At 31.3% G+C, this 27,132-nt stretch overlaps 1 protein-coding gene and 1 non-coding gene across 2 annotated transcripts; one reads left to right on the top strand and one right to left on the bottom strand.

Moving 5' to 3' along the window:
- Positions 1-3,585: 3,585 nt before the first annotated feature.
- TRNAF-GAA (transfer RNA phenylalanine (anticodon GAA)) lies at positions 3,586-3,658 on the bottom strand. The gene has a single exon. It is a non-coding gene; the product is annotated as a tRNA-Phe (tRNA).
- Positions 3,659-8,212: 4,554 nt separating this feature from the next.
- Positions 8,213-10,522, top strand: LOC139846720 (transcription factor bHLH25-like). The gene is made up of 5 exons (XM_071836205.1): positions 8,213-8,245; positions 8,375-8,869; positions 9,514-9,897; positions 10,250-10,353; positions 10,448-10,522. Exons 1-5 carry the CDS (start codon positions 8,213-8,215, stop codon positions 10,485-10,487), a joined length of 1,056 nt encoding a protein of 351 aa, XP_071692306.1. The 3' UTR covers positions 10,488-10,522.
- Positions 10,523-27,132: the final 16,610 nt, after the last annotated feature.

The raw sequence follows: 27,132 nt of genomic DNA, 5'->3' as shown, positions 1-27,132 counted from the left end.
TATATAAATAATAAAATAATTGGGAACTAAATAAAAAAAATATATACAAGTCATGAATTAGTAAAAAGAAAATAATACTTATCATGTAGTAAATGTAAAAATAATAATAATACTAATAATAATAATAATAATAATAATAATAATAATAATAATAATAATAATAATAATAATAATAATAATAATAATGAGACTAAAGAATGTTAAACAATTACATCCTTATGTTGACTAAAAAATAATATATATATATATATATATATATATATATATATATATATATATATATATATATATATATATATATATATATATATATATATATATATATATATATATATATAAACTAGCACCACCTATTGTTGACTAAAAATTATAAAATAAAATAAAATCATTAATTAGAACATCCTTATGTTGACTAACACTCTAATACTTGCACCATATAAACACCCCTAGACTCCTAGTTTCTCATTCACAAATCACACCAAAATCCTCTCTCAAAAACAATCTCTCCCTCTCCCTCTCTTGTGGTATTCGGATCTTCAAGCTTGTTCTTCGTGTTCATCAAGATTTTCAAGCGTGTTCTTCATTATTTGGGTTATTTGATCTTCATCACCAAGTTTTCTTCTTGTTTCTTGTTAATCTCCATCATCATTAACAAGGTATGATTCAAAATCTTAAAACTTTTAAATCTTTCTTTCAATTCATGTTTATATTCATAATCATATTCGTGCATGATCTTAACGTTCATATTATTTAGATCCTCAACACCCTAAACCCTAATCATTAAAATACTACTTTAATTAACTAACCCTAATTAATAAACCCTAATACTACTTATACTATTAATTAACATGTATACACTATTACTATTACTAACACCTATAACCTACTACTTATATTGTAACACATAAAAATATTTTGGGATATGTATTAGAGATTTATAGATCTTCGAACTTTCTTGACGAATGGTTTTTACGAAACTCTAGGCGGAAGGGTTTGGATTTCCGATTTAAAGGATCCTATAGCTCACGCCCCTAGACCTGAAATGGCCATTCGAAGGGAAAGGGGTGATTGGAAGCTTATCTAATACGGCAAGTATCCTAAAATGGAAAACACTCTTAAAGTAGAAACTTTCTAGTTATAGAAACTTACTAAGATAAGAAATCTACTAAAAGTGGAAACTTTTTAAAAATAGAAACTTGCTAGGAAAGGAAACTTAGTAAAACGAACTATACTTACAACACTATCATACTTAAACATCTACTTAAACTTGGGCAAAAACACTTACTACTCTTAAATGTCAATAGGTTGACTTTTCTGCTCACTCATCCAACTTTCTATTCCGAGGAATAACTCTCTCTCTCTCTCTACTTACTAAGGTGAATTCATAGCCCCACTCTTTATTGCTAGCAAACTTACTTACTTTTATTGGGGTGAGACACATGCTGTTTTTACATTTTACAACTTAGACACAAGTACCAAACTACTAAACTATGCTATACCCGGCTATGTCCGACTAAGTCTCTACAGTGATATTTTTAATTGCTCGTTGAATGTATGCTTAATTATTGGGAGTAGGCCTATCGAGAGTAACGTCCCTGATACATTTGACTAAGTCTTTGTATTACTTAATAATGAAATTAAACCGACAAGTATAAACTACAACTTGTCTTTGGGGCAAACTTGAATGTTTAGTCTAAATATCACGCACTGGCATAACTTTTGGATCTGCGAGATCTACTTTTTGATCCTGCGGGAGATCAACTTTACAAACCAAATCTTGTGATCTAAAACAACGGTCAAACTTATTTGTTAAACCTATGAACTTCACTCAACCTTTTTGGTTGACACTTTAGCATATTTTGTCTCAGGTGCTGATTGATTCAAGCTTTCTTACTTACTACTTATGTGATGCTACTTGGACATAGGATCAAGATATATCGCATTATTTACTTTTGCATTTGAACATTTACATTATTGTTACTTCCATCATTGTAACGACATTTCATTTTCCGCTGCGTACTCTCAATAAAGTTTATTTTATCATTTAGTATTGTTATCGTATATTATAATATGTTGGTTTATTTGATATTAAGTCACATTTCGCCCAGACCCTAACTGGGAGTGTGATATCATCTATCATTTTTCTGCTACCTGCCACCGTGTATATATCATTAAAATTTGAGCACCATTTCAAGTTGTCCCGTTCTATCGTTAAGCAAACAGGCTGCAAAAGAGAGTTGAGAGCTGCAATAGAGTTTTCTAATCTGCTTCCTAGACTATCACGTGACCAGTTCCAACGCCATGTGTTATTTTCCCATCGATCCGCAACAAAACAATTTGGATTCCTATCAAGATGGAATAAACGATTGAATTGTAAATAAAGAGGGTTATTTCCAATCCAAAGGTCCTTCCAAAAGAGAGTGCTAACACCATTACCAACAGTGAACGAAATTGGATTTCTTGGGATATAACCTTTATCTTGAGCCAAAATGAATGATTTAACCATATTCTTCCATACACCAAGCTTACCATTAACGAGACCATCCATACCATCATTTGAACTATGGATTGCTTGAATAACATTCACCCATATACCATTAGATTTCAACCGAAATCTCCACAACCACTCAAACATATTATAGCAAGTATAATATGAATATTTAATTTATTGTGTAAGATTTACTATGAATTATTTTGTTTTGTATTATAGCAAGTATAACATATTAAAGTTAGGTTTGAGAGTAGTTAATGATAATCATCTCTTCATGTTGTTTAAAATGTCCTCATCTTGTTATACTCTTCAACAACCATCAAAAATTATCAACCCGGTCAACATATATGAAGATAAAGGTGTTGATTATTAGACATAACAAACTGCTTGTTCGAATAATTTAATATAAATAAAAGGAAAAGCTAACTTATACTTCAAGGATATTTACTTAAAAATGTTTAATGAACATTAATGATTTAATTTCATGAGAGGCCCGGAGGGTGAACAAGGTGATCGACCGCTCGGGTCAGAGCGTAAGCTAGTGCTGCTTTCGGCTACTGGACTTTCGCCATCTAGGGTGCAGCATTCTACTGCTTCGCCTAGCAGCACGACGCTTATATTGCTCTCCCACAACCCCGTTTTCACGGTTTAGGCTGCTCCCATTTCGCTCGCCGCTACTACGGGAATCGCTTTTGCTTTCTTTTCCTCTGGCTACTAAGATATTTCAATTCGCCAGGTTGTCTCTTGCCTGCCCATGGATTTAGCAGCAGTTTGAAAGGTTAACCTATTCGGAAATCTCCGGATCGAGAGCGGTACCAAATCGAGGCAAACTCTGAATACTAGATATGACCTCAAAAGGGGTCAAGGTCGGCCAGTGAGACGATGGGGGAAATCTTTGATTTTTTCATCTGATTCAGTCATTTTTATGTTCCAAATAGATTTCTTTTTTTCTATTTTTTTCATAGATTCAATTGATGCTTTGATGTAAGAATTTTGGTTTATTCTGATTGTATCTACATACCCTTTTTCTATTTGGGTTGCTAACTCAACGGTAGAGTACTCGGCTTTTAAGTGACTCATACAAATTAATCTTGTGTCAGGAACCAGATTTGAACTGGTGACACGAGGATTTTCAGTCCTCTGCTCTACCGACTGAGCTATCCCGACTATTACTAAGTTTTCGGGAGCCCAAGTTTTGTATATATACAGACACGAACTGAGATTTGAGAAACATGAAAACTATGAAAACACAACTGAAACAAGGAAGACGAACACAATATAACCAAAAACAACAATCAAAGCCTCAGAAAAAAAAAAAAAAAAAAAAAAAACCATATTCCACTAGCATTCATTTAAACACATTTTAAATAGTTTATATTATTCGTTAGAGCCTAAGGGTCTTTTTTAAATAGGTTATATTATATATTATTCGTTAAGATCTAATGGCCTGTTTTAGCTCGTTGTAAGTACATAAATTCTCGGAACAGATCCTGATTAATTCACATATAAAATTTCATAAATAATAAAAAAGTAATTAATATATGAACAATTATAAAGGGAAATAACCAAAGGTCATCTGAGCTAGCAATATTAAAGGAACTTATAAATTTTAAAGTTGTGAGTTCGAGTCTTATTATGAATAACAAAACAATGATGGATGTATTTGCCGTTTAAAACTCTTTAAAAGGAAATAAAATAGTTTATTAAATGGATTATTTGCCTTAGTTGAAAACTTTGAATGCAATCAATAACTCTTAAATTGTGTAGTTAAGGTACAAATTAGCCAAACCTTAATATATGCCTAAATTTAAAATTGATTTTAGGCTAAATCTGAGAAAGTATTTTATTTTCAACAATGTTAATTCATGAGATTAGTTAGCTGGTCATGTTTATATTAGGGTTATGATATGGTACACATTCATGCATGGACCGAAAATATAAACTTACTAATGGGTTCTTGGAGATAGGGGTCATTTATAAACTTTTTTAAGGATAGCAAACCTACAAAAATATTTTTAGCAAACATTTTTTTTAAGGCAATAGTTTTATTATTAAATAAAATAAACTAGCAAGAAGCTAGTAATTACAACGATATCAAATGATAATCCTACTAAAAACCATTTCACCACTACACACTACATCACGACAAACAAACATTACAAGTCGATTCAAAATACATCGATCTCCAAAAAGGTAGGCTACAATTCAACAATCCAGGAATCAACCCGATATTCAAATCAACATCACACCATACCACATAAGGGCAATCACTGGCAGAAAGCGTGTAAACCGATGAAAAAGCAACCACGACTAACACAACAACACCCGAGCCAAATCCGCTGAAACTATAAACTGATAAGTTTGAAACACGCTCAATCTAACCAAGTGGTTGTTCCATGACATGTATAGACGTAAGCAGAGAAAGAAACTAAAATCGTAAAACTAAAACCAATATCCACGACTTGAACTCGAAACCATCGACAATTAACCGAAACCCGTCTGAAATGACCACAAACTACGACCTCAAACTACTACCATTAACTGCCGACAAACACCACCTAAGCCCTCGAAAAACCACCATAAATCACCAACACCGGCCAACAAACACATAAACCCGAAGACTCGTGAAATTAAACTAAGCTAATGAAAATCAAGGACAGTAGCATGGTTAAATAATGTACTAATAAAAGCAAATTACATTATAGTGGGAGTACAAGCTTCTTCCACCAATCTTCATTATGTTCGGTGTGTGTTCTGAATCCAACAGTCCAAACTATCGATATATCTGAATTGCATCTTGGAACCACGATCTGCTAGAAGCGACGACCTACCATTATACCTCAAAAATGTTTTCAACGACCCACGATAATACCTCAAAACCCCAATTACCTGAAAACCTAATCGGAACAACGACCTATGGATCTACACCACAACCATTGGATCTAAACCACAACCCAATTAGAATCCGAATTTGGACATGTTGATCGGAATACCTGAAACTCCGAACCCGACCGGTAACCACAACCCACCAAAGCAACCTTAAAAGTTGATCTAAAGACGAACTGAAAATCAGCGACGAAAAACGATACACTCGAATTTAAAACCGAAACCTATAACGAAAAAACAAGAGCGAAAAAAACAAAAGGAGAAAAATAGAAGAAAATACAAAGGATAAAGGGTGAGGGTGAGGGAGAGGGTCCTCTGGACCGCCAGATAAAACCAACGGCCGGAGGAGATGAAACAGGGGAGGCGGCGAGTGTGTTTAAGCTAGGGTTTTTTTAGAGAGAGAGTTTTAGCAAACATATACACTCACATTTCAATTACTCATAAACAAGCATAAGAATATCCCGTACATTATCGCAAAAACTAATTTCGCTAGATAACTTAAACATCGTTTCAGAAATAGAGATGATCAATGCATTGCGATTGGAAATCATTTGCATCAAGACATAGTAAGACATAGTAACTGTACAATCCATTATGGATTATAAGTAAGAAAAAATCATACTCAAAAAAGTTACATAACATACTAAAAAAAAGTATAACCAAAGGTTAAAAAATCAAAATCAAATGTTGTCGTTTTAAGTGAAACGACAATTCATGAGCTATTAAACGATCATATTCTCCACCGCTATTAGTATATATCATAATTAAAATACGCATATGAAAAATTGTTACTCCCGATGTCACATTTCAATAGTTCACAGACAAAACTACGAAGTTTAAGAAAAATTATTGTTAAATTGTACTTCTTTCTAACATTATAGTTTTCCTTTTTACATACATTTTTGTATTATATGCTTATATTAAGGAAATAAAAGAATGTCACCTCATTATTATTCTTATCAATTTATAAAAATAGATTATTAATTCAGGTCAACTCAAAATGAAACACTGAATTATTAAGAAAATTAAAAATAAATACAAGCAATAGTATTCAATAAAAATAAAAAAGAATGACAAAATGAGCATGTTTTGTTATCTATATATAAAAAAAATTCAAACAAACAACATTTAATTGACCACTACACTATTTGGCCTAGGGTGTCATGACTAGCAAAGCCGCGTTTGATATTGTGTTAAACGACGCAAAACTGCATATCCTTTAGTATTATGTATCAATATCACTATCAATATCAATATTAATACTACAATTAGTTCAACTTTAGGACTTAAACCCACAACAATAAAATTGATGAGATAATTCGGTATATGCGCGCAAAGATCCTTTGGTGTAAACCTACAATTTTGATACACTTATTGTAAAACATGAACGCGTAATAGTTGGATAGACCAGGTCGTATTTTTGTAAATGGTTTATATAGTAGATATCGTCATTTCTAACCAATCAAATGCTTAAATCATTTACGTAATTTAGAGAGGATAGAAATCGCATCACGAGTATTATTAACATTTCACTGTTTGAAGTAAAACTTGAACTTTCAACCTCTTAGTTGAAGGGTTTATTTCATACCGATAGACTAAGTGCCTTAAGTATTTATACAACTTTTCTTATGTGCATATTACATAATTACATTATGTTTATGGTGTACAAATCAAACCAGTGGATGTTATGAGTAATTAAGAGTTATGTTACTTTATTATAGTAGTATTATATAATATAATACTGTAACTAAATGATAAAAAAAACATGCTTGATAGTCATCTTATTAAAATAATATATAAGATAACAACTTTATATATAAATACAAAAACTGATAGGGTTATTGTTTCTCATGAAGACCTTTGTAATAGATATATGAAGTAGAATCACAATCACAATCACTACACCATTAATTAAGAAGCAAATTTGGCATTCAAGGAAGAGATCTTCAGAGTTCTGTTAATTAAGGTACTTATAATCCATCTCCTTTTACTGATCAACTAGCTAAAAACCAAGTTTTTTCATTATTATTATTAAAAAGTTCATATCAAATTGTAATTAGATCCAATTGAATCATTCTAAACTAATCCAGATCGCTAATTAAATAAAATTCAAAATATTTAGCATGTCATAGTGCTGATGAAACACTTGATTTATCAATTTATAATATCTTGATATACTGCATCCAAAGATAAATTTCATCAAATTTGATTTGCAGTCACTCATTTACCACAAGTACTTTTTCAGAAACGCTTTAGCTCTTGGATCACTTTAAAAAAAAATTCGATCTGTAATGAAATCTATAATGTTGTGATTTTGTTGATTTCTTGTAAGCTTACTTACCTTCTTTTTAAACGAAAACTAAAGTTTGTGATCTATTAGAAGTAGATCGATATTTAAAATCACTCTACATTTTGCATATTGAGATATGAATTACCATTTTAAAATATTTGAACTCTAAGTTAATCTTTTTCTGAAATCAAGAAAATTTTATGGCAATCACAACATTACTTCATCCAAGACTATTTATAGAGCTTCTAGAAGTTAAAGTGTCATCACAAGCATTGGTTATGACGTACGTACATTCTAGAACCCAATAAATATACTCTTCTGGAAGAACATTATTTGATGATGTTCTTTTCGACAATATTTCAACGCTACGAGAATAGACCGATCGAGACTGGATGTTACATCATTGGAAGATTTGATTCTTGTATCGCGAGATTATCTTTTTCGTGTTGTGCGAGGTATTTTTCGTACATGAACTTATGTTATAAGCTCTTCTTTACTCGCAGCAGGCCTAGCTTGGTACGTAATATTGCAAACTATATAAAGCGATGGATATGTCGTCAGCATGGCTATCACAACTTGTAAGACATATAGAACTTAAACAGTTATTTATATATACGTATATATCAAATCTATATGTCTTCTTGATTTATATATATGATTATGTGGCGCACTAACAAGTTTTTGTGTGTTTGAAATCTTAACTTTAGGAAATGCAAGATCATCAAGGGCTCATGAGTCAGTATCAGATGATTAAACCTTATAATGAGGTTGGTGATAATCACTTTGGTTCATTTACTTCAGATGTCGAAACCAAAAACACGTCTTTGCTAAATCAAACTTTTCAAATTCCATCAAACGTTAGAGAAATGCCGAATATCAAAAGGATACCTAGTTTTAAAACGACGAACAATGTTATCAAGAAACTTGCGCAAGCGGATGAAAATCAAAACACAAAACCAAAGCCAACATCCATTTCGGATATTCCGAACACTTTCACCATATCTTTTGGAGATCTAAAACCTAAGGATGAGGTAATCGCGCTAGGCGATTCATTTGGTTACGAAAATGGCACCAAAAAGGGTCCAACCATGATAAGGAACCGGATCCAACTTCAAGATCATATGCTAGCTGAGAGGAAGAGAAGAGAAAAGTTGGCTAGACGATTTCTTTATTTGTCTTCCCTACTTCCTGGCCTAAAGAAGGTACTTGATCACCGTCTTACTCCTGATCATAAATTTATAAGTCCTCTACTTAACTAGTGCGTCTAGTCTCTGACTAGTCACCGACTCGGCCAATTTATTCAGTAAAAGTTGTTAAAAGCTCAGTTTAATCGGTCAAAATCGAATTTATTAGTTCAAGTCAGTCAGATATATATTCGGTCAAAGTAGGTCAAATACAATCATGTCAAAGTTAGTCACTGGCGAATCTAGCTACAAATCGTGAGGTCATTGGACACAACTAGTTTGAAAACTTTTGATAGAAAATAATCTTTAAATTGTATAGGACACTCTGCAGGACCCATATAGTTTTTAAATTTATAGTTTTTCATTTAAATTGTAGAGAACGCCACTTTAACTACTCAGATCAACCTCATATATTTTTCGAATTTGAAGGTAAACTACCAGTAAAATAACATTCAAATATGATTAATACTGGAAAAAAAAATTCGGGACCCTATTAAGTTATAATCCTGGAATCGCTACTGTTACTCAACATCTGATTAGTCTTTGACTAGCTTTTACAACGTTGCTCCTAATTGTATAAGATTTTCATATTATATTCTTAGCAAGATATTAATTTGCTGATTGTATTAGTATGTTATTAGTTAACTAGATGGATCTTGTAGATGGACAAGGCGACTGTGCTAGAGGATGCGGCTAACTATATACAAGAACTTCAATGTCGTCTGAGGAAACTTGAGGGGTCATCTAGCTTGCAGACGAATAACTTGGAATCTGATGTATCTGCAAAGAAACCAAAGCTTTGTTGCAGTAACGATGAAGGTTTCTCACCTGACGAAGCAAAGTTTGTCGAGCGACATAGCTTTTTCAGTCCTGAGATTGAAGTGAGAATGTCTGGAATATACGTACTAGTGCGAATCTACTGCCATAAAAACTATATGCCGTTATTGAAAGTGTTTCGCCAGATGCAAAATCTTGATCTTTCAGTTACCAGTAGCAGCACTTTTCCATTTGGCAGTTCCAATATAATTATCACCATTGTTGCTAAGGTATGAGTTCATTGAAATTGTTGGTGAGAGAGTATATGCAAATTACACAAAAGGTGACAGAAACTTGTTAAGTTGTAGTGCATCATGAACAAAATAAAGGACATTGTTTTTTTTTTTTTTTTTTTTTTTTTTCAAAGGCTAGGTTTGGAATCACTAAAAAAGTTTGCTAATAGATATAATAGATATAGATTTGGAACTTTACTAATTCCTATATGTGTTGATGTTGATTTTGATTCTTGATCAATAAAAGGTTTGAGAATATATGGTGGTCATGATATATCATTTGCTGTTTCTAACATGAATATGAATAACAAATAATAATTCTAGCTATTAAATTTCATGATTTTTGCAGAAGAAGAATGACAACTTGATGACATCAAGTGATCTTGTGAAGAGCTTAAAACTAGCTATTTCAGAAGAAGATATGCATTCAGAAGTTAAAGATTTCCACTCAAAGTTAGTTCACTCATGCCTTTATTTCCTTTATTTTTTTATTTTTCAGAAAGCAGAAAAACTTATACCTAATTGCATCTGTTCTTTTTATGAACAGCAAACTGGAATTTGAATATAATGAGCTAGATGAAAACTAGCTTGGAGCTGAGGAACATAATGATAATACGAGATCGCATGCAACTTATCGTTGCAGACCAAACAACTTTTAATTGGCGTCCCGCTTCTATACATATATTGATGTCACAAAAAGCCTAATATTTCATGTTGAACATAATTAATCACTGTGAGATCGAAGAATCTGAATGTTGTTCATTATTAGGGTTCGATCATCATGAGGAAGCATAAATATGATATCTGTTTCTAAGCATTATCATTTGGTTCTATGGGCTCTGACCCAATTTAGATTTATGGTTCTTCAAAACAGGGGCGGATCCAGGATTGGAAGTCACTGGTGTCACCGGTTAAAATCCAAAAAAATTTCTACTAAATGTCTTATTTGAATGGTGTCACTCAAAAAAATTTACCCTATTCACTGGTGTCATTAGTTAAAAACCCAAAAAAAATTCCATACATCGCGTATTTGAGTGGGGTCCCGTGCCACCACGGGTAACACTCTAGCTCCGCCCCTGCTTCAAAAGAGGAAGGGTTCATGATGTGTGTGCTAGATAATTAGATTGTAAGTTTAATTTAGTATTATAACATATTTTTTTCTGTGCGTAGCTCAGTTTCTTTTCATTCATAGTTATGTATCATGAAAAACTTTACTTTTTGTTCAAACTGTTGTTGTATAGTACTTGTATGCTAGCTAGGGAAAGATCATGTGCTAGCTTTTTGGCTTATAGCTATTTACGTATTGAATATTGATATTGATATTGAATATGGAGATATTAGAGATATAATCTATCTATCTAGATATAATAATCCTACATATCATCTTTTTATTAAAACTGTTACGTGTCAAACTCCTCATTTAATCCTGACACGTGTCAACTCCTCATTAAAATAATATTTTAAAAAGATATATTGTTATCATATTTATTAAATTAAATATACTGTTACCATGTTTATTAAATTAAATATATATTTTATTACACGTATATCCATTTAAAAAGTTATCTTATGTATGAAATATATAAAAACTATACATAATCATAGAAAGTAAATAAATTAAATTAATATTTTGAAAAGTAATCCTGTTATCAAGATAATAAATTGTAGTAATCGTTAATCATCCAATCATGTAAATTGTAAAAAAGAAAAAAAAAATATAACTGATAATTGTGAAATCATATTATTGAAATTTTCGTTCAACTGACGGACTCATAAAATTGCATAAAATTCACCATGATATGTATTTCTGCTTTTGTTATATATTCAACGGTTGCAAAATCATATTTTTAGAACTTCCGTCCAACATACGAGTTCATAAAACTAGTTATAAATATAGCGTTAGATACAAAAATCAATATATGGAGTGTGTATATATATATATATATATATATATATTTTTTTTTTTTTTTTTTGAAAAGCAAAAATATTATTATTATTATATGGAATATTACAATACAAGTCCCTATATGCTTTTATACAATGCTAAAAACGAAACGGATCGGCTGAGAAAATATGGAATAATATATATATATATGGGAGATCAAGGGATAAGTGGTATTTTTGGGATAAGGGGATAAGTAAAATGAGATTTTTATATCTTTTACATTCGAGCTCCAATTTTAAAAAAAATAAAATTCCGTGATTAACTGACATTGTGTAGATTCATAATTTTTTTTTTTTTAACAGGAGCTTAAAATGCATGTGATGTATGTTAACGTGTTTTGAGGTTTTTTGAGTTTTTTTTTCTTCAGAATTTAGCCCGATTTAGAGTTTAGGGTTTAGGGGCTAGGGTTTAGGTTTTCGGGTTTACTCCGTAAATCCTAACCCCTAAACTCTAAACCGTTCGTATTAAAAACTGTTCTAAAACCCTAATTTCTAAACCCTAAACCCTAATTTCTAAACCCTAAACACTAATTTTTTTAATCAAAAGTCATTTTTTCTTTGTTTTTTGTTAAGATGCATCTGATGCATGAAAAGCAGTTAACATGCATCAAACAGCGGATAACATGCATCAGATGCATCTTAACGCTCTAGTTAAAAAAAATTATTTTTTTTTCTGAATCTAGAAGTGCATTTATGTTTCTGCTTTACGAATATGATATTTTTTGGACATTTCCGATAATATCAAGTCTTATTACTATTTTGGTATTTTTCATTTCTGGATTTTTAGCTCCATATTCTTTACATTGATTTTTCAATCGGCTAGAAAGAGAAAAATGGTCCTCAAACAATTAGTCGATTGGTTTACTTAATTTTGAATCAAGATCTCGAAAACCATGATGGCGATCGAACAAATTTAAGCTTTAGTGTGTGAACTTAGTGATATCAATATGAGACAACTAAAAATGAAACCTAAAACTGCTACAAAAATTATATCATACATACTCGATAGTACGCCTTCTTATCCTTAATTAGCATTAGTATGCATGATCTTAACAGCATAAGATATGAAATTGAAATACACGATCAATATATAGCACAAACTCAATTATCCAAAACCAATTTATAGTACAAACTCTTGGTCGCATGTATGTAACACTAGCAAATGTCAACTTTCTCGAAATTTAATTTAACGGCGGTTTGAAGTTGTTGATGGGATCCGAACGCAATAAACTAGATCGAAAAGTCATGATCTTAATAGTATAAAATAGGAAATTGAAAAACAGGTTGAATGTAGTAATCTACCCATATTTCTCAACGACAATAAACTAAGCAATAAACAAGTTATTAGGTGAATTATACAAAAGATGGAAAGGTACAGATGTTTACCAAAATGCAACTTTCTAACCTCAATTTAAATTGAGACTTTTAGCCCTTAAAAGCTACGGAGCACTTTAATTAAGATTAAAATTTAAAATTTAAATATACTTAACAAAAAAAAGGAAGTGCAAGAACCAATGCTATCTGCTCTACTGTAATTATTACCTTTTTAATTAATTAATTAATCTCCAACTAATTAACGAATAGAATTTTGATTTGTTACCAACGCCCCTATTATCCAGAAAGTTACCCAGAATAACTTTTTAGGACAAATTTTCAAAATGCTAATTACTCAAACCCATAAAGGTAGCTACTGTAAAGTTGAATAGATAACGTGGTGCAGAAAATTAAATTTAAAATTTCTATTTGCAAAGAAGAACAAAACCCCTAAATTTCAGTACTGTTCCTGGCCTCTAGATTCTTTTAACACATGCTCAATGTTAATTAATTAATAAAGTTGCTTACTTGATCATCTTAATTTATCGTTTTGTTCCACTTTTTGATTAGTCAGGTTAATGTGTTTAAATCCTCGGCTTCTTTTATTCACCTCGTATACCATTAGGTCTTGAAATTTGTCTCGTGATTTTCTTCGTAACTCGGTAAAAAAGTTACTAGATTCATAGTAACCACTCCATATTGGTAGTTGCGCATTCTATTTTTTTAAATTTAGACTTCTTGTAATGTTTGGATCGTAGCTAAATACCGAATGGCTACCAAATTTATATAAACTAATTTTCATATCTATCTAGTAATTCGGTGTGTATTAAGTATGTTTATTTTTGGAAACAATCTGCCCTGATATTATTTGTTGGTACCAATCATCAATGGTGGATATATGACTGATGGTTATTGGTGTCACCGGTAAAAGCTTAAAAAAATTCTACTAGATACTTTATTTTAATGGTGTCACACAAAAAAAAAAAAAATTTGTACTATCCACTGGTATCGCTACCTCAAAAAAAAAAAAATCACTACATCACATATTTCAGTGGTGTCCCGTACAACTGCTAGCAATAAAGTACATCCGCCCTTGCCAATCATCACTACAACAAATCTGTAATAAGTGGATAACACATAATACAAAACATAAAGATTGTGAGACCGTTCTAGCCGAACAACATTTTCAACTTAGTTATATAGATGTAATCTGATGTTATGCGAGGTAGTGTACGAAATAGTTATATTTTTGTTACGAAATACTATTAAATACGATATAATTTTACACAAGTTATTTATTTATTTATAGAGTGGATATACCTAAACCTTGCTACAACACTTATAGGCAGTGTACCTAATCGTAGAGTAGTGTAGTTTTTAGTAAGTCCGGTTCGTTCCGCAGGGAGCTAGCCAAGTTTAACGCTATATTTTTAAAACTATATTTGTATAAATATATATATATATATATATATATATATATATATATATATATATATATATATATATATATATATATATATATATATATATATATATATATATATATATATATATATATATATATATATATATATATATATATATATATATATATATATATGTAGTATTATTATTATTATAAAAGGGGGTTTTATCGTTTAATGACCGGTTTGTCGATTTTAAAATAAAGCGAAAAGATAAATGATGATAATATAAATGACAGAATTTAAATTGCGATAAAGTAAATTGCAGTAATTAAAATGACAGTAAATAAAGATACGATGAAATATGAAATAAAAGTATTATGCTTATTTAAACTTCCGTAATCATGATGTTCGACGTGTTGATTTTAATTTATTACCCGGGTTAATTGTCCTTTGTCCTGGATTATTTGATACCTATTTGGTTTTTGTCCATAATAGTCCATCGGTCATAATTATAAAATGCTCGTCAAATTAACCTTATTTCCGAAGTCAAATATTCTAACTAATTAGGGATTCGAACTGTAACAAGGTTTTAATACTTTGTTAATAATTACACCAGATTATCGACTGCGCGTAATCCAAGGTTTTAATACTTTGTTAACAATTACACCAATTATCCTTGTATGTAATCCACCCCTGTTTTAATGAGATATGAATATTAATTTACCCACTTGATCAGAATGAATAATCAATTACCCAACCCGAATTTAATTAAATGATCGTAAAAGATGTCGTATAAACGTCACTAAATAGGACATACATAATCATTTTAATAATTATTAGATTAACTAATTTGAAGATAGGTTCGACAGGTTCCAATGAGTTGTCGCTCAATTAGACAATACCCCTTATCTATTAATAGTCATAGTCCAATGTCCACAAGTGTCGGTCTTTTGTCCAAACCTTAATTATGGTACAAAATCTAATAACCCAATCTTAATTTTTAGTCTAACATCATGATTACTTCGGCTCAAATAAGCATAATAATAACTTAGTTACGAGACATTAATTTAAAAAGGAAGAACATAGCTTACAGTGGTGATTAATTGCGTAGCGTTGCACGGACAGAATTTCGACTTAAATCCCGTAAAACATTCTTAAAATAACCTTATTATTATTAACTTAAAATTAAAATTAAAATTTTATATATATATATATATATATATATATATATATATATATATATATATATATATATATATATATATATAAATATATAAATATATATATTACAGATCAAGAGAAGAGAAAAAGATTAGAAAAAGTGTGTTTTTACTCGCAGAAAACTGGCGAATTTATAGAATGTGGCCTGCTACAGTAACTCATGCGGTCGCATGAGATTTTAGTATGAATCTCATGCACTCGCATGGGCTCATGCACTCGCATGGGCTCATGCACTCGCATGAGTTTTATGCCTATTTCTCATGCGATCGCATGGCCGTCAGATCCAGCTCACATATTTTTTGTTTGCTAGTTTGTCGACGTTATTTAATATAATATATAATATATAAATAATTTATATAATTATTTAAATATTATATTATATTCTTGTGCATAGTTGACTTGTAATTTTAGCTCCGTTGCGTCGCGCGTTGATAGTTGGCTCAGGTCCCGGTTCCGGTTTTTCGAACGTCCTTGCGTACTATTTAATATCTTGTACTTTGCATTTTGCGGCTTGTACTCTTATCATTTTTGGACGTTTCTCATCAATAAACTGAACCACTTGAATTATATCTTGTACATTTGAGCTTTTTGGTCATTTGCGTCTTCAAATCGTCATTTTCTTCTTTTGTCTTCGCACTTATTTATTTAAACGAATATTACATAAAAATAGAACAATTGCAACTAAAAGTTTTACATATTGGAAGGATATTGTGCCTAAATATATGTTCATTTGGAGCACTATCAAATATCCCCACACTTGAGCGTTGCTTGTCCTCAAGCAATACAGAATTTGAAATTAAAATCACACTTCACTCGAATCACTTTTTTATTCTCACACTTTATACATCAGTGATTTTGATACGACGGTATAAACAATGATAGTAACAATGTGGTTTATAGTCCCACATGACTTATAAAATTTAGATCCTTAAAGAAATTGGATCTTTATGAAAACATTTGATCTTTTGAAAATTCATTCTAGCTTTTACCCTAGATAAGTTTTCCGGAATAACCCTTCACCGGTGTTTACAAATTGTTTTTGTGGGTTTTGTGGATTTCAGATTTGAAAAATTTAGCTCAAAACTTGAGGTTTTTTGTCACCCACTTGCTAACCTTGTATTGGGAAAGCAACACGTCCAGTATACTTGCTCCGTATATTACCTTTCGGTAAACTACCATCCGGTTGTAAAGGAAAGCGTTGAACAAGCAACTGTTAAGGCAATGTCCCGTGACATGCTTTTGATTATGGTCTATATCGTGTCGGATGCAATTACTATTATTTATAGGAGCAATAGTAAAGATCACCCTATAGTTTTTCAGTCTGGCACAAGGTCCTGTCTTTGACCATGCTATGCAACCACCGTTCTTACGGTTGACACCAGATTTAGTTCAGGTGACCTAATGAATTCCAGGTGAATTCCTAGGATTTTACGTTCAATGGTAATGAACGCATTGAAAATAGGGTTTTCAGAAAACAAATCGGTTTGTAATTTGATCAAAATATTTTCTCGTTCAAGCTCGAGTTTAGATATCATCGAATTCCATGAGTTTGTAATTCTCAATCTTTAAAGTCAATCTCTAGGATTGAGTAATATCAGGCTTAAAAGCTGATTTATAATCTTTAAGGAGATTATCCTTTCTGGGGGTCTGATTCATTAGTCTTATCAAGCTAATTTGCACGGCGCCCTCCCCATTTTACGAGACAGATCCTCTCATGGTTAGGATAAGTCTAACCACTTGGCGACCCTGTTTGATGCTCAGGTCCGTGGATTTCCAGCTGATTTTCGAGAAAACTTTTCAAGGTTTTTCGTAGACTCTACAACTGGTCTGGACGACAACTTCCTGACCTAAATCAAGAAGCGCGTTTCTTTTTCAGAAGACTTTACTTCCTTTTAATGATGGAATTGATTCATCGTGTAGATCCATCTTTCTTTCAAATATCTTACAATTTACCGGGTAAAACGGTTAATTTTGTCCAAAATAAAAGTATCTTCAATTATTTGTACAAAAATATGTGATATATGTTTTAAATAACTTGGTAAATTTTCCCACACTTGGCTTTTATTTTCCTTTCTTTGCCTTTTTATTGTCCTCTATTCTATTTTAAATGAATTCTAACATTTTGGGTTATTTCTCAATTTATGTCCTTTCCGAGGTAACAATAATTTCGATGTTAACATCTAGTTTTATCGTTCATAAATATGTATAAACATGATTTTGAATTCATTTATTTGAAAATTTTGAAAAATTTTACTAGAATTGGGTAGTCAGTATATAAGACCAGGGCCGTTCTTTATTATCAGAGAGCACTAGATTCTAATACAACTACTGCGTTACTAGTATTTTTAATGGTAACCAAGTGTATAAGTCAAAAAAAATTTTAAAAATACGAAAGAATTTAACCCCTTCCCACGCTTAAGATCTTGCAATGCCCTCATTTGCAAGAAATCAGTAACAATTTAAATTATTGAGGGTGATTAGCGTAAAAAGATGATTAAAATTTTACCAAAGTTTCCAAACATATTGTTGTATGCTTTGAATGATAAATGGTGCACATCATTTGTTCATTCCGTTTGTTGTTACATCACATTTGTTTTTCGTTTTATCGTCAAAATTATTGCTTTTGCTGAACTTAATGACAGTTTTTGAAAGTTCGCTGTTTTTACCCTGTTTATAAGATAAACTACAAACATACTTTTTTTAATCAAAACCTTTTACTTATAAAACAAATAATTAATTAATTTTAAAAATTTGTTTTCCTTGGTATTTAGGACGAGGTCGTTTCGGTACGTTTACCTAATCCGTCCCTCGACAAAATTTTAAAATTTGTCATTTTAAAGCAATTATTTTAAAAGCAAAGATTTTTGGGTTTTTTAAAATATTTTCGGCATACTTTAAATCAATAAGATTAAAAATAATGATAATAAAATTTTTCGTCCCGCCCTCGGGTAAAGCAATTTCGGTTCAACGACCTAGTCTTCAACTCATGACGAATTTAAACTTAATGAAATAAAGTAAATTTTGTTTTTAAATTCACACAAAACTTAAATAAAGAAAACATATAAATTTTAAATAAAACCTACAAAAAAAAAATCAGAATGGGGGGAGAAAACTAGTTCTTTAATGTCTGCTAGCAAAAAAGACCAATCGGATTCCATTCTCGGAACTACACGAGAACAGAACAACTAACTCTAGACAACATTTTCTTTTTAGAACATTTGAATCTCCCCACACTTAGGTAGTTGTGGTGTCAAAATTGTGATTAACTTCATCGTCAATTTCTCTTGGACCATAATCAACTTGCATATCTGTGACTTTTGCTTTAAGCCATTGGTCGGATTCTTGTGTAATATCCACAAATTCAACTAGTTTCGCCTTTTCTTTGGGCGATAGATTGGATACTAACCGGTTACATAACTTAAAGTTCCCCTTGGTTCTAGTATTGTGAATCCGTTTAATAAGTTTCTTCATTGAACTGTTAATAACGGGGGCATTTAATTTTGCATCAACAACGGGGTTCTTTGTTATCAAGTCATCATTAGGTGTTACTTCATCTTCCCCACACTTAGGCATTTTATTATTGTTAAGCACTACCGTTGAAGTTGGTAAAACAATGTGCTTCTCATCGATCGTTTTTACCGGTTCAACGGTTTTGGTTGGTGGAGATTTAGACTTTCGACTCATAAAGGTGATCAATTTTTCACCATCACTAAGTGTCATTCTACCCTTTCTTACATCAATAAACGCCTCGGTGGACGCTAAGAATGGTCGACCTAAAATTAGAGGAATGTTTGGGTCCTCTTCTATGTCAATGACAATAAATTCGACTAGAAAGGTTAAATTACCTACTTGAACGGGTAGATTGTCAGCAATTCCAACTGGGTGCCTAATGGTTTGATCAAACAGTAGAACACTCATTTCCGTTGGACTTAACTCACCTACTCCTAATCTCTTATATAATGAAAGAGGCATAACACTCACACTCGCACCTAAATCTGCTAGTGCATCATACATGACACAATCGCTAAGTAGAAAAGGAACAATAAATTTACCCGGATCACCCAACCTGGGTGGAACTTTTGATGGAACTGTCTTCACCGGGTTTATCTTTACGGTTTTTGTTTCTTGTACTTTCTTATTCTTCTTCTTCTTTCCAGAGGTATCACAAACTTTATTACCTATTACTTGCTCATACTCAACTCCTTTTCTTGGAAACGAGATGGGTGGTTTGTATGGTGCCACCACTGGCTTTACATACTCGGGTGGTGGTGGTGTTGTAACTTCTACATTGTTACTCACATTAAAAACCTTCTCATCTTCTGATGCTGGTTTTTCAGAATTTGTTGACACCATATTAATATTCTCATTTCGAGGATTTACTTCAGTATTAATTGGTAGCTTTCCTTGTTCCCTCTCACTCATCATGCTAGCAAGAGTACCTACGTGTTTTTCTAGATTCAAAATGGAAGCTTGTTGAGTTCTTAGTGACTGATCAAACCTCTCATTTTTTTGGTTTTGAGATGTTATAAATTGTGTTTGAGATTCCATTAACTTTGCCATCATTTCTTTCAAATTTGGCTTTTTCTCTTCTGTTTGTTGTGGTGGTTTATACAAGCCAGGTCTTTGTTGATTGAAAGTGTTGTTTTGAGTTGGTTGGTTATTCGGACCTTGTTGGTTGTATGAGTTATTGTTCGGTCCATTTGGATTGTAAAGAATGTTTTGATTTCGATTGAAGTTTGGCCTTGGCGGTTGATAATTATTTTGATAATTATTTCCCGGCCTTTGGTTCATATAGAAAACATTCTCACGTTGTTCCATGGTTTGCTCAATGTGACAATCTTTCGTTAAGTGTGGTCCACCGCATTGCTCACAATTGATTCGTATTGCGTGAATATCTTTATTCATCTTTTCCATTCGTCTCTCGAAAGCATCTATCTTTGCAGAAACGGAATCAAAGTCATGGCTAGAATCGGCTATAGCCGCTTTAGATGAACGAAAGATATCTTTTTCTTGGTGCCACTCATGAGAGTGGGAGGCTGTGTTATCAATAATTTTGTAAGCTTCAGTTGCGGTTTTCTTCATAATGGAACCACCGGCTGTTATGTCGATGTCTTTTCGTGTAGCAACGTTGACACCTTGGTAGAATATTTGTACTATTTGATAAGTGTCTAAACCATGTTGCGGACATCCTCTTAACAACTTTTCAAATCTTGTCCACGCCTCATATAGAGTTTCATTTGGCTTTTGTGTGAATGTAACTATTTCTCCTTGAAGTCTCACGGCTTTAGATGCCGGAAAGAATTGTTTAAGAAATTTTTCAACTAAGACATCCCATGTGTCAATCGCCCCTTCAGGTAATGATTCTAACCAATCTTTGGCTTCTCCCTTTAAAGTCCAGGGAAACAAAATGAGATAGATCTGTTCATCCTCAACTTCTCTGATTTTAAATCGAGTACAGATCCTATTAAAGGTTCGAAGATGTTCGTTTGGATCTTCTTTTGGCGTACCACTATATTGACATTGATTAGTTACCATGTGTAGGATTTGTCCTTTTATTTCATAATCTGGCACATTAATGTCTGGCTTAATAATGGCGTGACCTTGGCCCGTGCGTGTGGCTCTCATTCAGTCTTCCATACTTAGAGGTTCTGTTAGTTCCATAATTGAATTTGTTGAATCTGAATCACTAGAGGATTCTGATTTAATGGTTTCTTCTACAATCTCTGTTTGAATGATTGGTGGTTCCGGAGGAAAGATTAGTGGTTCAGGATCTCTGAATTGTCCCTGAATATCCTCCGGATTCTCAATTGTGAGGTCGGGTTCAAAAAATGGATTATCGAAAATTTGAATTGGAGTACTTGGTCGACTAGATGACGATTCTAAAGAAAAATCAACGGCAACAATATTGGCTAGATGTCTTGATCGAGTTACAGGTGGTGAACGTTTTGTTCGGTGCATTCACTGAATATCCTATTAGTTATAAAAATAAAAAATTATATAGGTTATCAAATCAATAGACTTTTCTGATTTTACCCACGTTTCGAATAGCCAATAGATGCAGCAGGTAGACAGGACCCTTTAAATCGGAAGCCCACAACTCCACTAACAAATCCAACTATTACTACGAACCAGAAAATTTTGGATGTCTATCAATTTAACCATTTAAAATAATTTTTCGTTGAAATTTAAAGAAATTTTAGAGAAGAAATAGAAAATAATCTAAGTCCTAAAAACTAGAGCGTCGAGAAATAAGAAAGAAAAAGAGTGCGTCGGAAAACGTCAAAAAATAAAAGATCGAAAAAAATAATAAAAAGAACGTAGCGCGTCGAAACTTAAAAGTCTAAAAACTAAGAATTAAAAGTTGCGTCTAAAGGTATTAAAGCTTAAAAAAATTCTATATCCAAAACGGTAATAACTTCAAAAGTACTAAAATCTTAGAACGGCGTCGTAAAATTCTAAAGCACTTAAATCTCAGTCTAAAGAAAAAGCACTTAAGAGATTTTACGGTAAAGCCTTAAAAATCTAGAAATAAAAATAACTACGGCAAAATACTACACTTAAAACTAATTACTAGCGAAAAATTATAAAATTACGCTTTAATGAATAAAAATATACAAAATATAAAAATAGCCTTAAAGTTATAAAAATACAATTTTTTTAAAAATATTATTTTTATATTATTTATTTATAAAAGTATCAATTTTATAATTTATTAAAACTAATTAAAACTAAAAATACAAATTAAATAAATAAAACTAAAACTAAATAATTAAATAAACTAACCCTAATTAGGGTTTTAATTAATAATAATAATAATTAATACACCGTAATTATTGCAGAAATCAGTCAAACCTGGCGTGTCAGATCAGGCCATGCGATCGCATGGTCTTTGCGTTATAAATCCATGCGGTCGCGTGGAGTAGGGTTTCGGGCCAGAATCTGGGCTGCTACAGTGTAGCCCGATTACTTATATATATATATATATTTTTTCTGTTTTATATTTAATTTTCTGTTTTTATAAAATATTTATATAAATAAAAACTTATATTTTAAGAACTAAAATAAAAATAAAGAAACTTTATAATTTTATATATATTTAACAAACTATTAAAAATATATAATTTTTTTGTTTTTATTTTTATATTTTTGTATTTTTAATAATTAAAACGTATTTTTACAAAAGCGTATTTTTACAAAAGTAAACTAAGAATCTTTATATATATATATATATATATATATATATATATATATATATATATATATATATATATATATATAGCGTTTCGCTCCCGGCGTTTAAGCAGTTCCCCGGCAGCGGCGCCAAAAATACTTGATGTTATGCGAGGTAGTGTACGAAATAGTTATATTTTTGTTACGAAATACTATTAAATACGATACAATTTTACACAAGTTATTTATTTATTTATAGAGTGGATATACCTAAACTTTGCTACAATACTTATAGGCAGTGTACCTAATCGTAGAGTAGTGTAGTTTTTAGTAAGTCCGGTTCGTTCCGCAGGGAGCTAGCCAAGTTTAACGCTATATTTTTAAAACTATATTTGTATAAATATATATAAATATATATAAGTAATATTATTATTATTATTATAAAAGGGGGTTTTACCGTTTAATGACCGGTTTGTCGATTTTAAAATAAAGCGTAAAGATAAATGACGATAATATAAATGACAGAATTTAAATTGCGATAAAGTAAATTGCAGTAATTAAAATGACAGTAAATAAAGATACGATGAAATATGAAATAAAAGTATTATGCTTATTTAAACTTCCGTAATCATGATGTTCGACATGTTGATTTTAATTTATTACCCGGGTTAATTGTCTTTTGTCCTGGATTATTTGATACCTATTTGGTTTTTGTCCATAATAGTCCATCGGTCATAATTATAAAATGCTCGTCAAATTAACCTTATTTCCGAAGTTAAATATTCCAACTAATTAGGGATTCGAACTGTAACAAGGTTTTAATACTTTGTTAATAATTACACCAGGTTATCGACTGCGCGTAATTCAAGGTTTTAATACTTTGTTAACAATTACACCAATTATCCTTGTATGTAATCCACCCCTGTTTTAATGAGATATGAATATTAATTTACCCACTTGATCAGAATGAATAATCAATTACCCAACCCGAATTTAATTAAATGATCGTAAAAGATGTCGTATAAACGTCACTAAATAGGACATACATAATCATTTTAATGATTATTAGATTAACTAATTTGAAGATAGATTCGACAGGTTCCAATGAGTTGTCGCTCAATTAGACAATACCCCTTATCTATTAATAGTCATAGTCCAATGTCCACAAGTGTCGGTCTTTTGTCCAAACCTTAATTATGGTACAAAATCTAATAACCCAATCTTAATTTTTAGTCTAACATCATGATTACTTCGGCTCAAATAAGCATAATAATAACTTAGTTACGAGACATTAATTTAAAAAGGAAGAATATAGCTTACAGTGGTGATTAATTGCGTAGCGTTGCACGGACAGAATTTCGACTTAAAACCCGTAAAACATTCTTAAAATAACCTTATTATTATTAACTTAAAATTAAAATTAAAATTATAAATATAAATATATATATTACAGATCAAGAGAAGAGAAAAAGATTAGAAAAAGTGTGTTTTTACTCGCAGAAAACTGGCGAATTTATAGAATGTGGCCAGCTACAGTAACTCATGCGGTCGCATGAGATTTTAGTGCAAATCTCATGCACTCGCATGGGCTCATGCACTCGCATGAGTTTTATGCCTATTTTCCATGCGATCGCATGGCCGTCAGATCCAGCTCACATATTTTTTGTTTGCTAGTTTGTCGACGTTATTTAATATAATATATAATATATAAATAATTTATATAATTATTTAAATATTATATTATATTCTTGTGCATAGTTGACTTGTAATTTTAGCTCCGTTGTGTCGCGCGTTGATAGTTGGCTCAGGTCCCGGTTCCGGTTTTTCGAACGTCCTTGTGTACTATTTAATATCTTGTACTTTGCGTTTTGCGGCTTGTACTCTTATCATTTTTGGACGTTTCTCATCAATAAATTGAACCACTTGAATTATATCTTGTACATTTGAGCTTTTTGGTCATTTGCGTCTTCAAATCGTCGTTTTCTTCTTTTGTCTTCACACTTATTTATTTAAACGAATATTACATAAAAATAGAATAATTGCAACTAAAAGCTTTTCATATTGAAAGGGTATTGTGCCTAAATATATGTTCATTTGGAGCACTATCATAATCTAAAATTAATTAATGATCGGCGGGAGTTCTTAACTACTTATGTATATGCATGCATTAGATTCTTTTAATTTTATGTGCGATCACTTTGAAATGCACTCATTAACCGATTATCTCCAACAAAAATCCTCTCATGCATGGAGAGTTAAAATTAACATGACTTCATTCAGTGACCCGTGATCGCCCTCTCAACGATCAGATTAAAGTAAGGAACCACTTAAATTCCACTATATAAGAACAATAATACGAGAATGGTTAACGCTCCTCTCGACGATCTTGAATATTATCACATATCTCTCGATATAACGCTTATATGATGAGGTATAAATAAGACAAGTCCACCCACGAAAGGCGTGGAATGTGATATCTATTATCTATTTTTATAATCAATATACATATTATTGTTGGTTATTATATTCATATTATTACTGCTTTTGTTTAATCCTTATATACAAGGTTTCAAAAATTAAAAAAAATCAGAGAGTTCTCGGCGATAACTCGGATTCATCAGGCTGTCGAGTTCTCGGTCAACTTCTCGGCCAACTTCTCGATCAACGGCCAATTTCTCGATTAACGACCGATTTCTCAGTCAATATTCGATTTATTGAATTTCTCGGTCAACATGATTTTTGTTGCTATATATTATATTATGTATCAAAAAATTATAAAATGCATGTTTGTAGCTATACATTATATTATGTATCATAAAAATTATCTCAAAAGTCTAAATTTTATACACATATATTCGAAAATTTATATTTATATTTATATAAAAAAGTCAACGTTAGTCAATGACCGATTTTTCGAGTTCTCCGAGAACTCCCAAAAATTTTCCGGCCGAGTTCTCCCCTTGTTCTGATTTTTGCAACCTTGCTTTTATATATATATATATATATATATATATATATATATATATATATATATATATATATATATATATATATATATATATATATATATATATATATATATATATATATATATATATATATATATATATATATATCATCACCATCACTCATGTTGTTGTACAAGAACATGATTACCAATAACACGAATTAAGCACGAGTTTATGTTAAAGTCCGTTAAGTCACGGGACACCATTAATTTAAAAATGTTTTATAGAATGTATCTTTTAATTTTGTATAAAATACCACTAAATTTAACTATATGACCTCTATATTTTTGAAAAAATAGTTTTATTTTAAGTTGTATATCATGCCACTAGATTTAATTATTCAGATCCTATATATTTTTTGAATTTGTATTAGGTAAACTACTACTAAAATAATACTTAAACATAATTAACATAATTGGTACTGAAAATAAATTCAGGGCCTCGTTAAATTCTTACCTTGAAATTGCCACTAGATTATATGCACACGGTCTAAAAAATAGCTAAGATGCATTAACATTAAAAACTATGGTTAATCTAACATTTACCAGTCTTGTTGAACTACGGAGTATTAAATATCCAATGTATGTTTACAATTTTTTTTTTTAAAATACGTTGTATTTATGTAATACAATTTATATAATAACTTGCAAATAAAATCCATTTTTGCATATAAATTCTGTATGTTTGAAACCTAGAAAACAATATTGGTGCTAATAGATCGATGTGTTTTTACTTAGTTCAAGATATATGTTATGTTATTCCACTTCAATGTTAAAGCCAACAATGTTGGGCTTTTTGTGAGGCCTATTAACTCTTACACCCAGCCCACATCATCTATTGGGTTGTGAGTAATCTACATTTGTATTTACACAAAAATTTTATATAAAAATTTCTTTAGATCTATTTAACGAAAAAGTCAAGTGAAAATGTGAAATTGGTGAAAAAATAATATGCGCTTGAAATTTCAATTTTAAAAATATGCCTTCTGACCACACATTACGCACCACAAACGATGTGTGTTGCTTGGTGCGTGGTCATCGAGTATCTAAGCAAGACAAGCGAGTGGTAACGCAAAACGAACTAACCACGCGTGTTGCTCGTTTGATAAGGCGCTCAATTCAGTTTTAAAACTCACACGCACCAAAAACCATCAAAACACGCACCAAACG

The sequence above is a fragment of the Rutidosis leptorrhynchoides genome, chromosome 5 (assembly GCF_046630445.1).
Source record: "Rutidosis leptorrhynchoides isolate AG116_Rl617_1_P2 chromosome 5, CSIRO_AGI_Rlap_v1, whole genome shotgun sequence".
NCBI lineage: Eukaryota > Viridiplantae > Streptophyta > Magnoliopsida > Asterales > Asteraceae > Rutidosis > Rutidosis leptorrhynchoides.
The sequence above is the reverse complement of the archived record's forward strand: the minus strand, read 5'-3'. Positions and strand labels throughout refer to the sequence as shown.

What these genes read in the sequence shown, in the direction of transcription:
- LOC139846720 (XM_071836205.1), top strand. Translation starts at nt 8,213, where the DNA reads ATGGATATGTCGTCAGCATGGCTATCACAACTT. An exon ending in TTATCACCATTGTTGCTAAG is followed by an intron (nt 9,898 to 10,249) that starts GTATGAGTTCAT and finishes TGATTTTTGCAG; the next exon opens with AAGAAGAATGACAACTTGAT. An exon ending in GTTAAAGATTTCCACTCAAA is followed by an intron (nt 10,354 to 10,447) that starts GTTAGTTCACTC and finishes TTTTATGAACAG; the next exon opens with CAAACTGGAATTTGAATATA.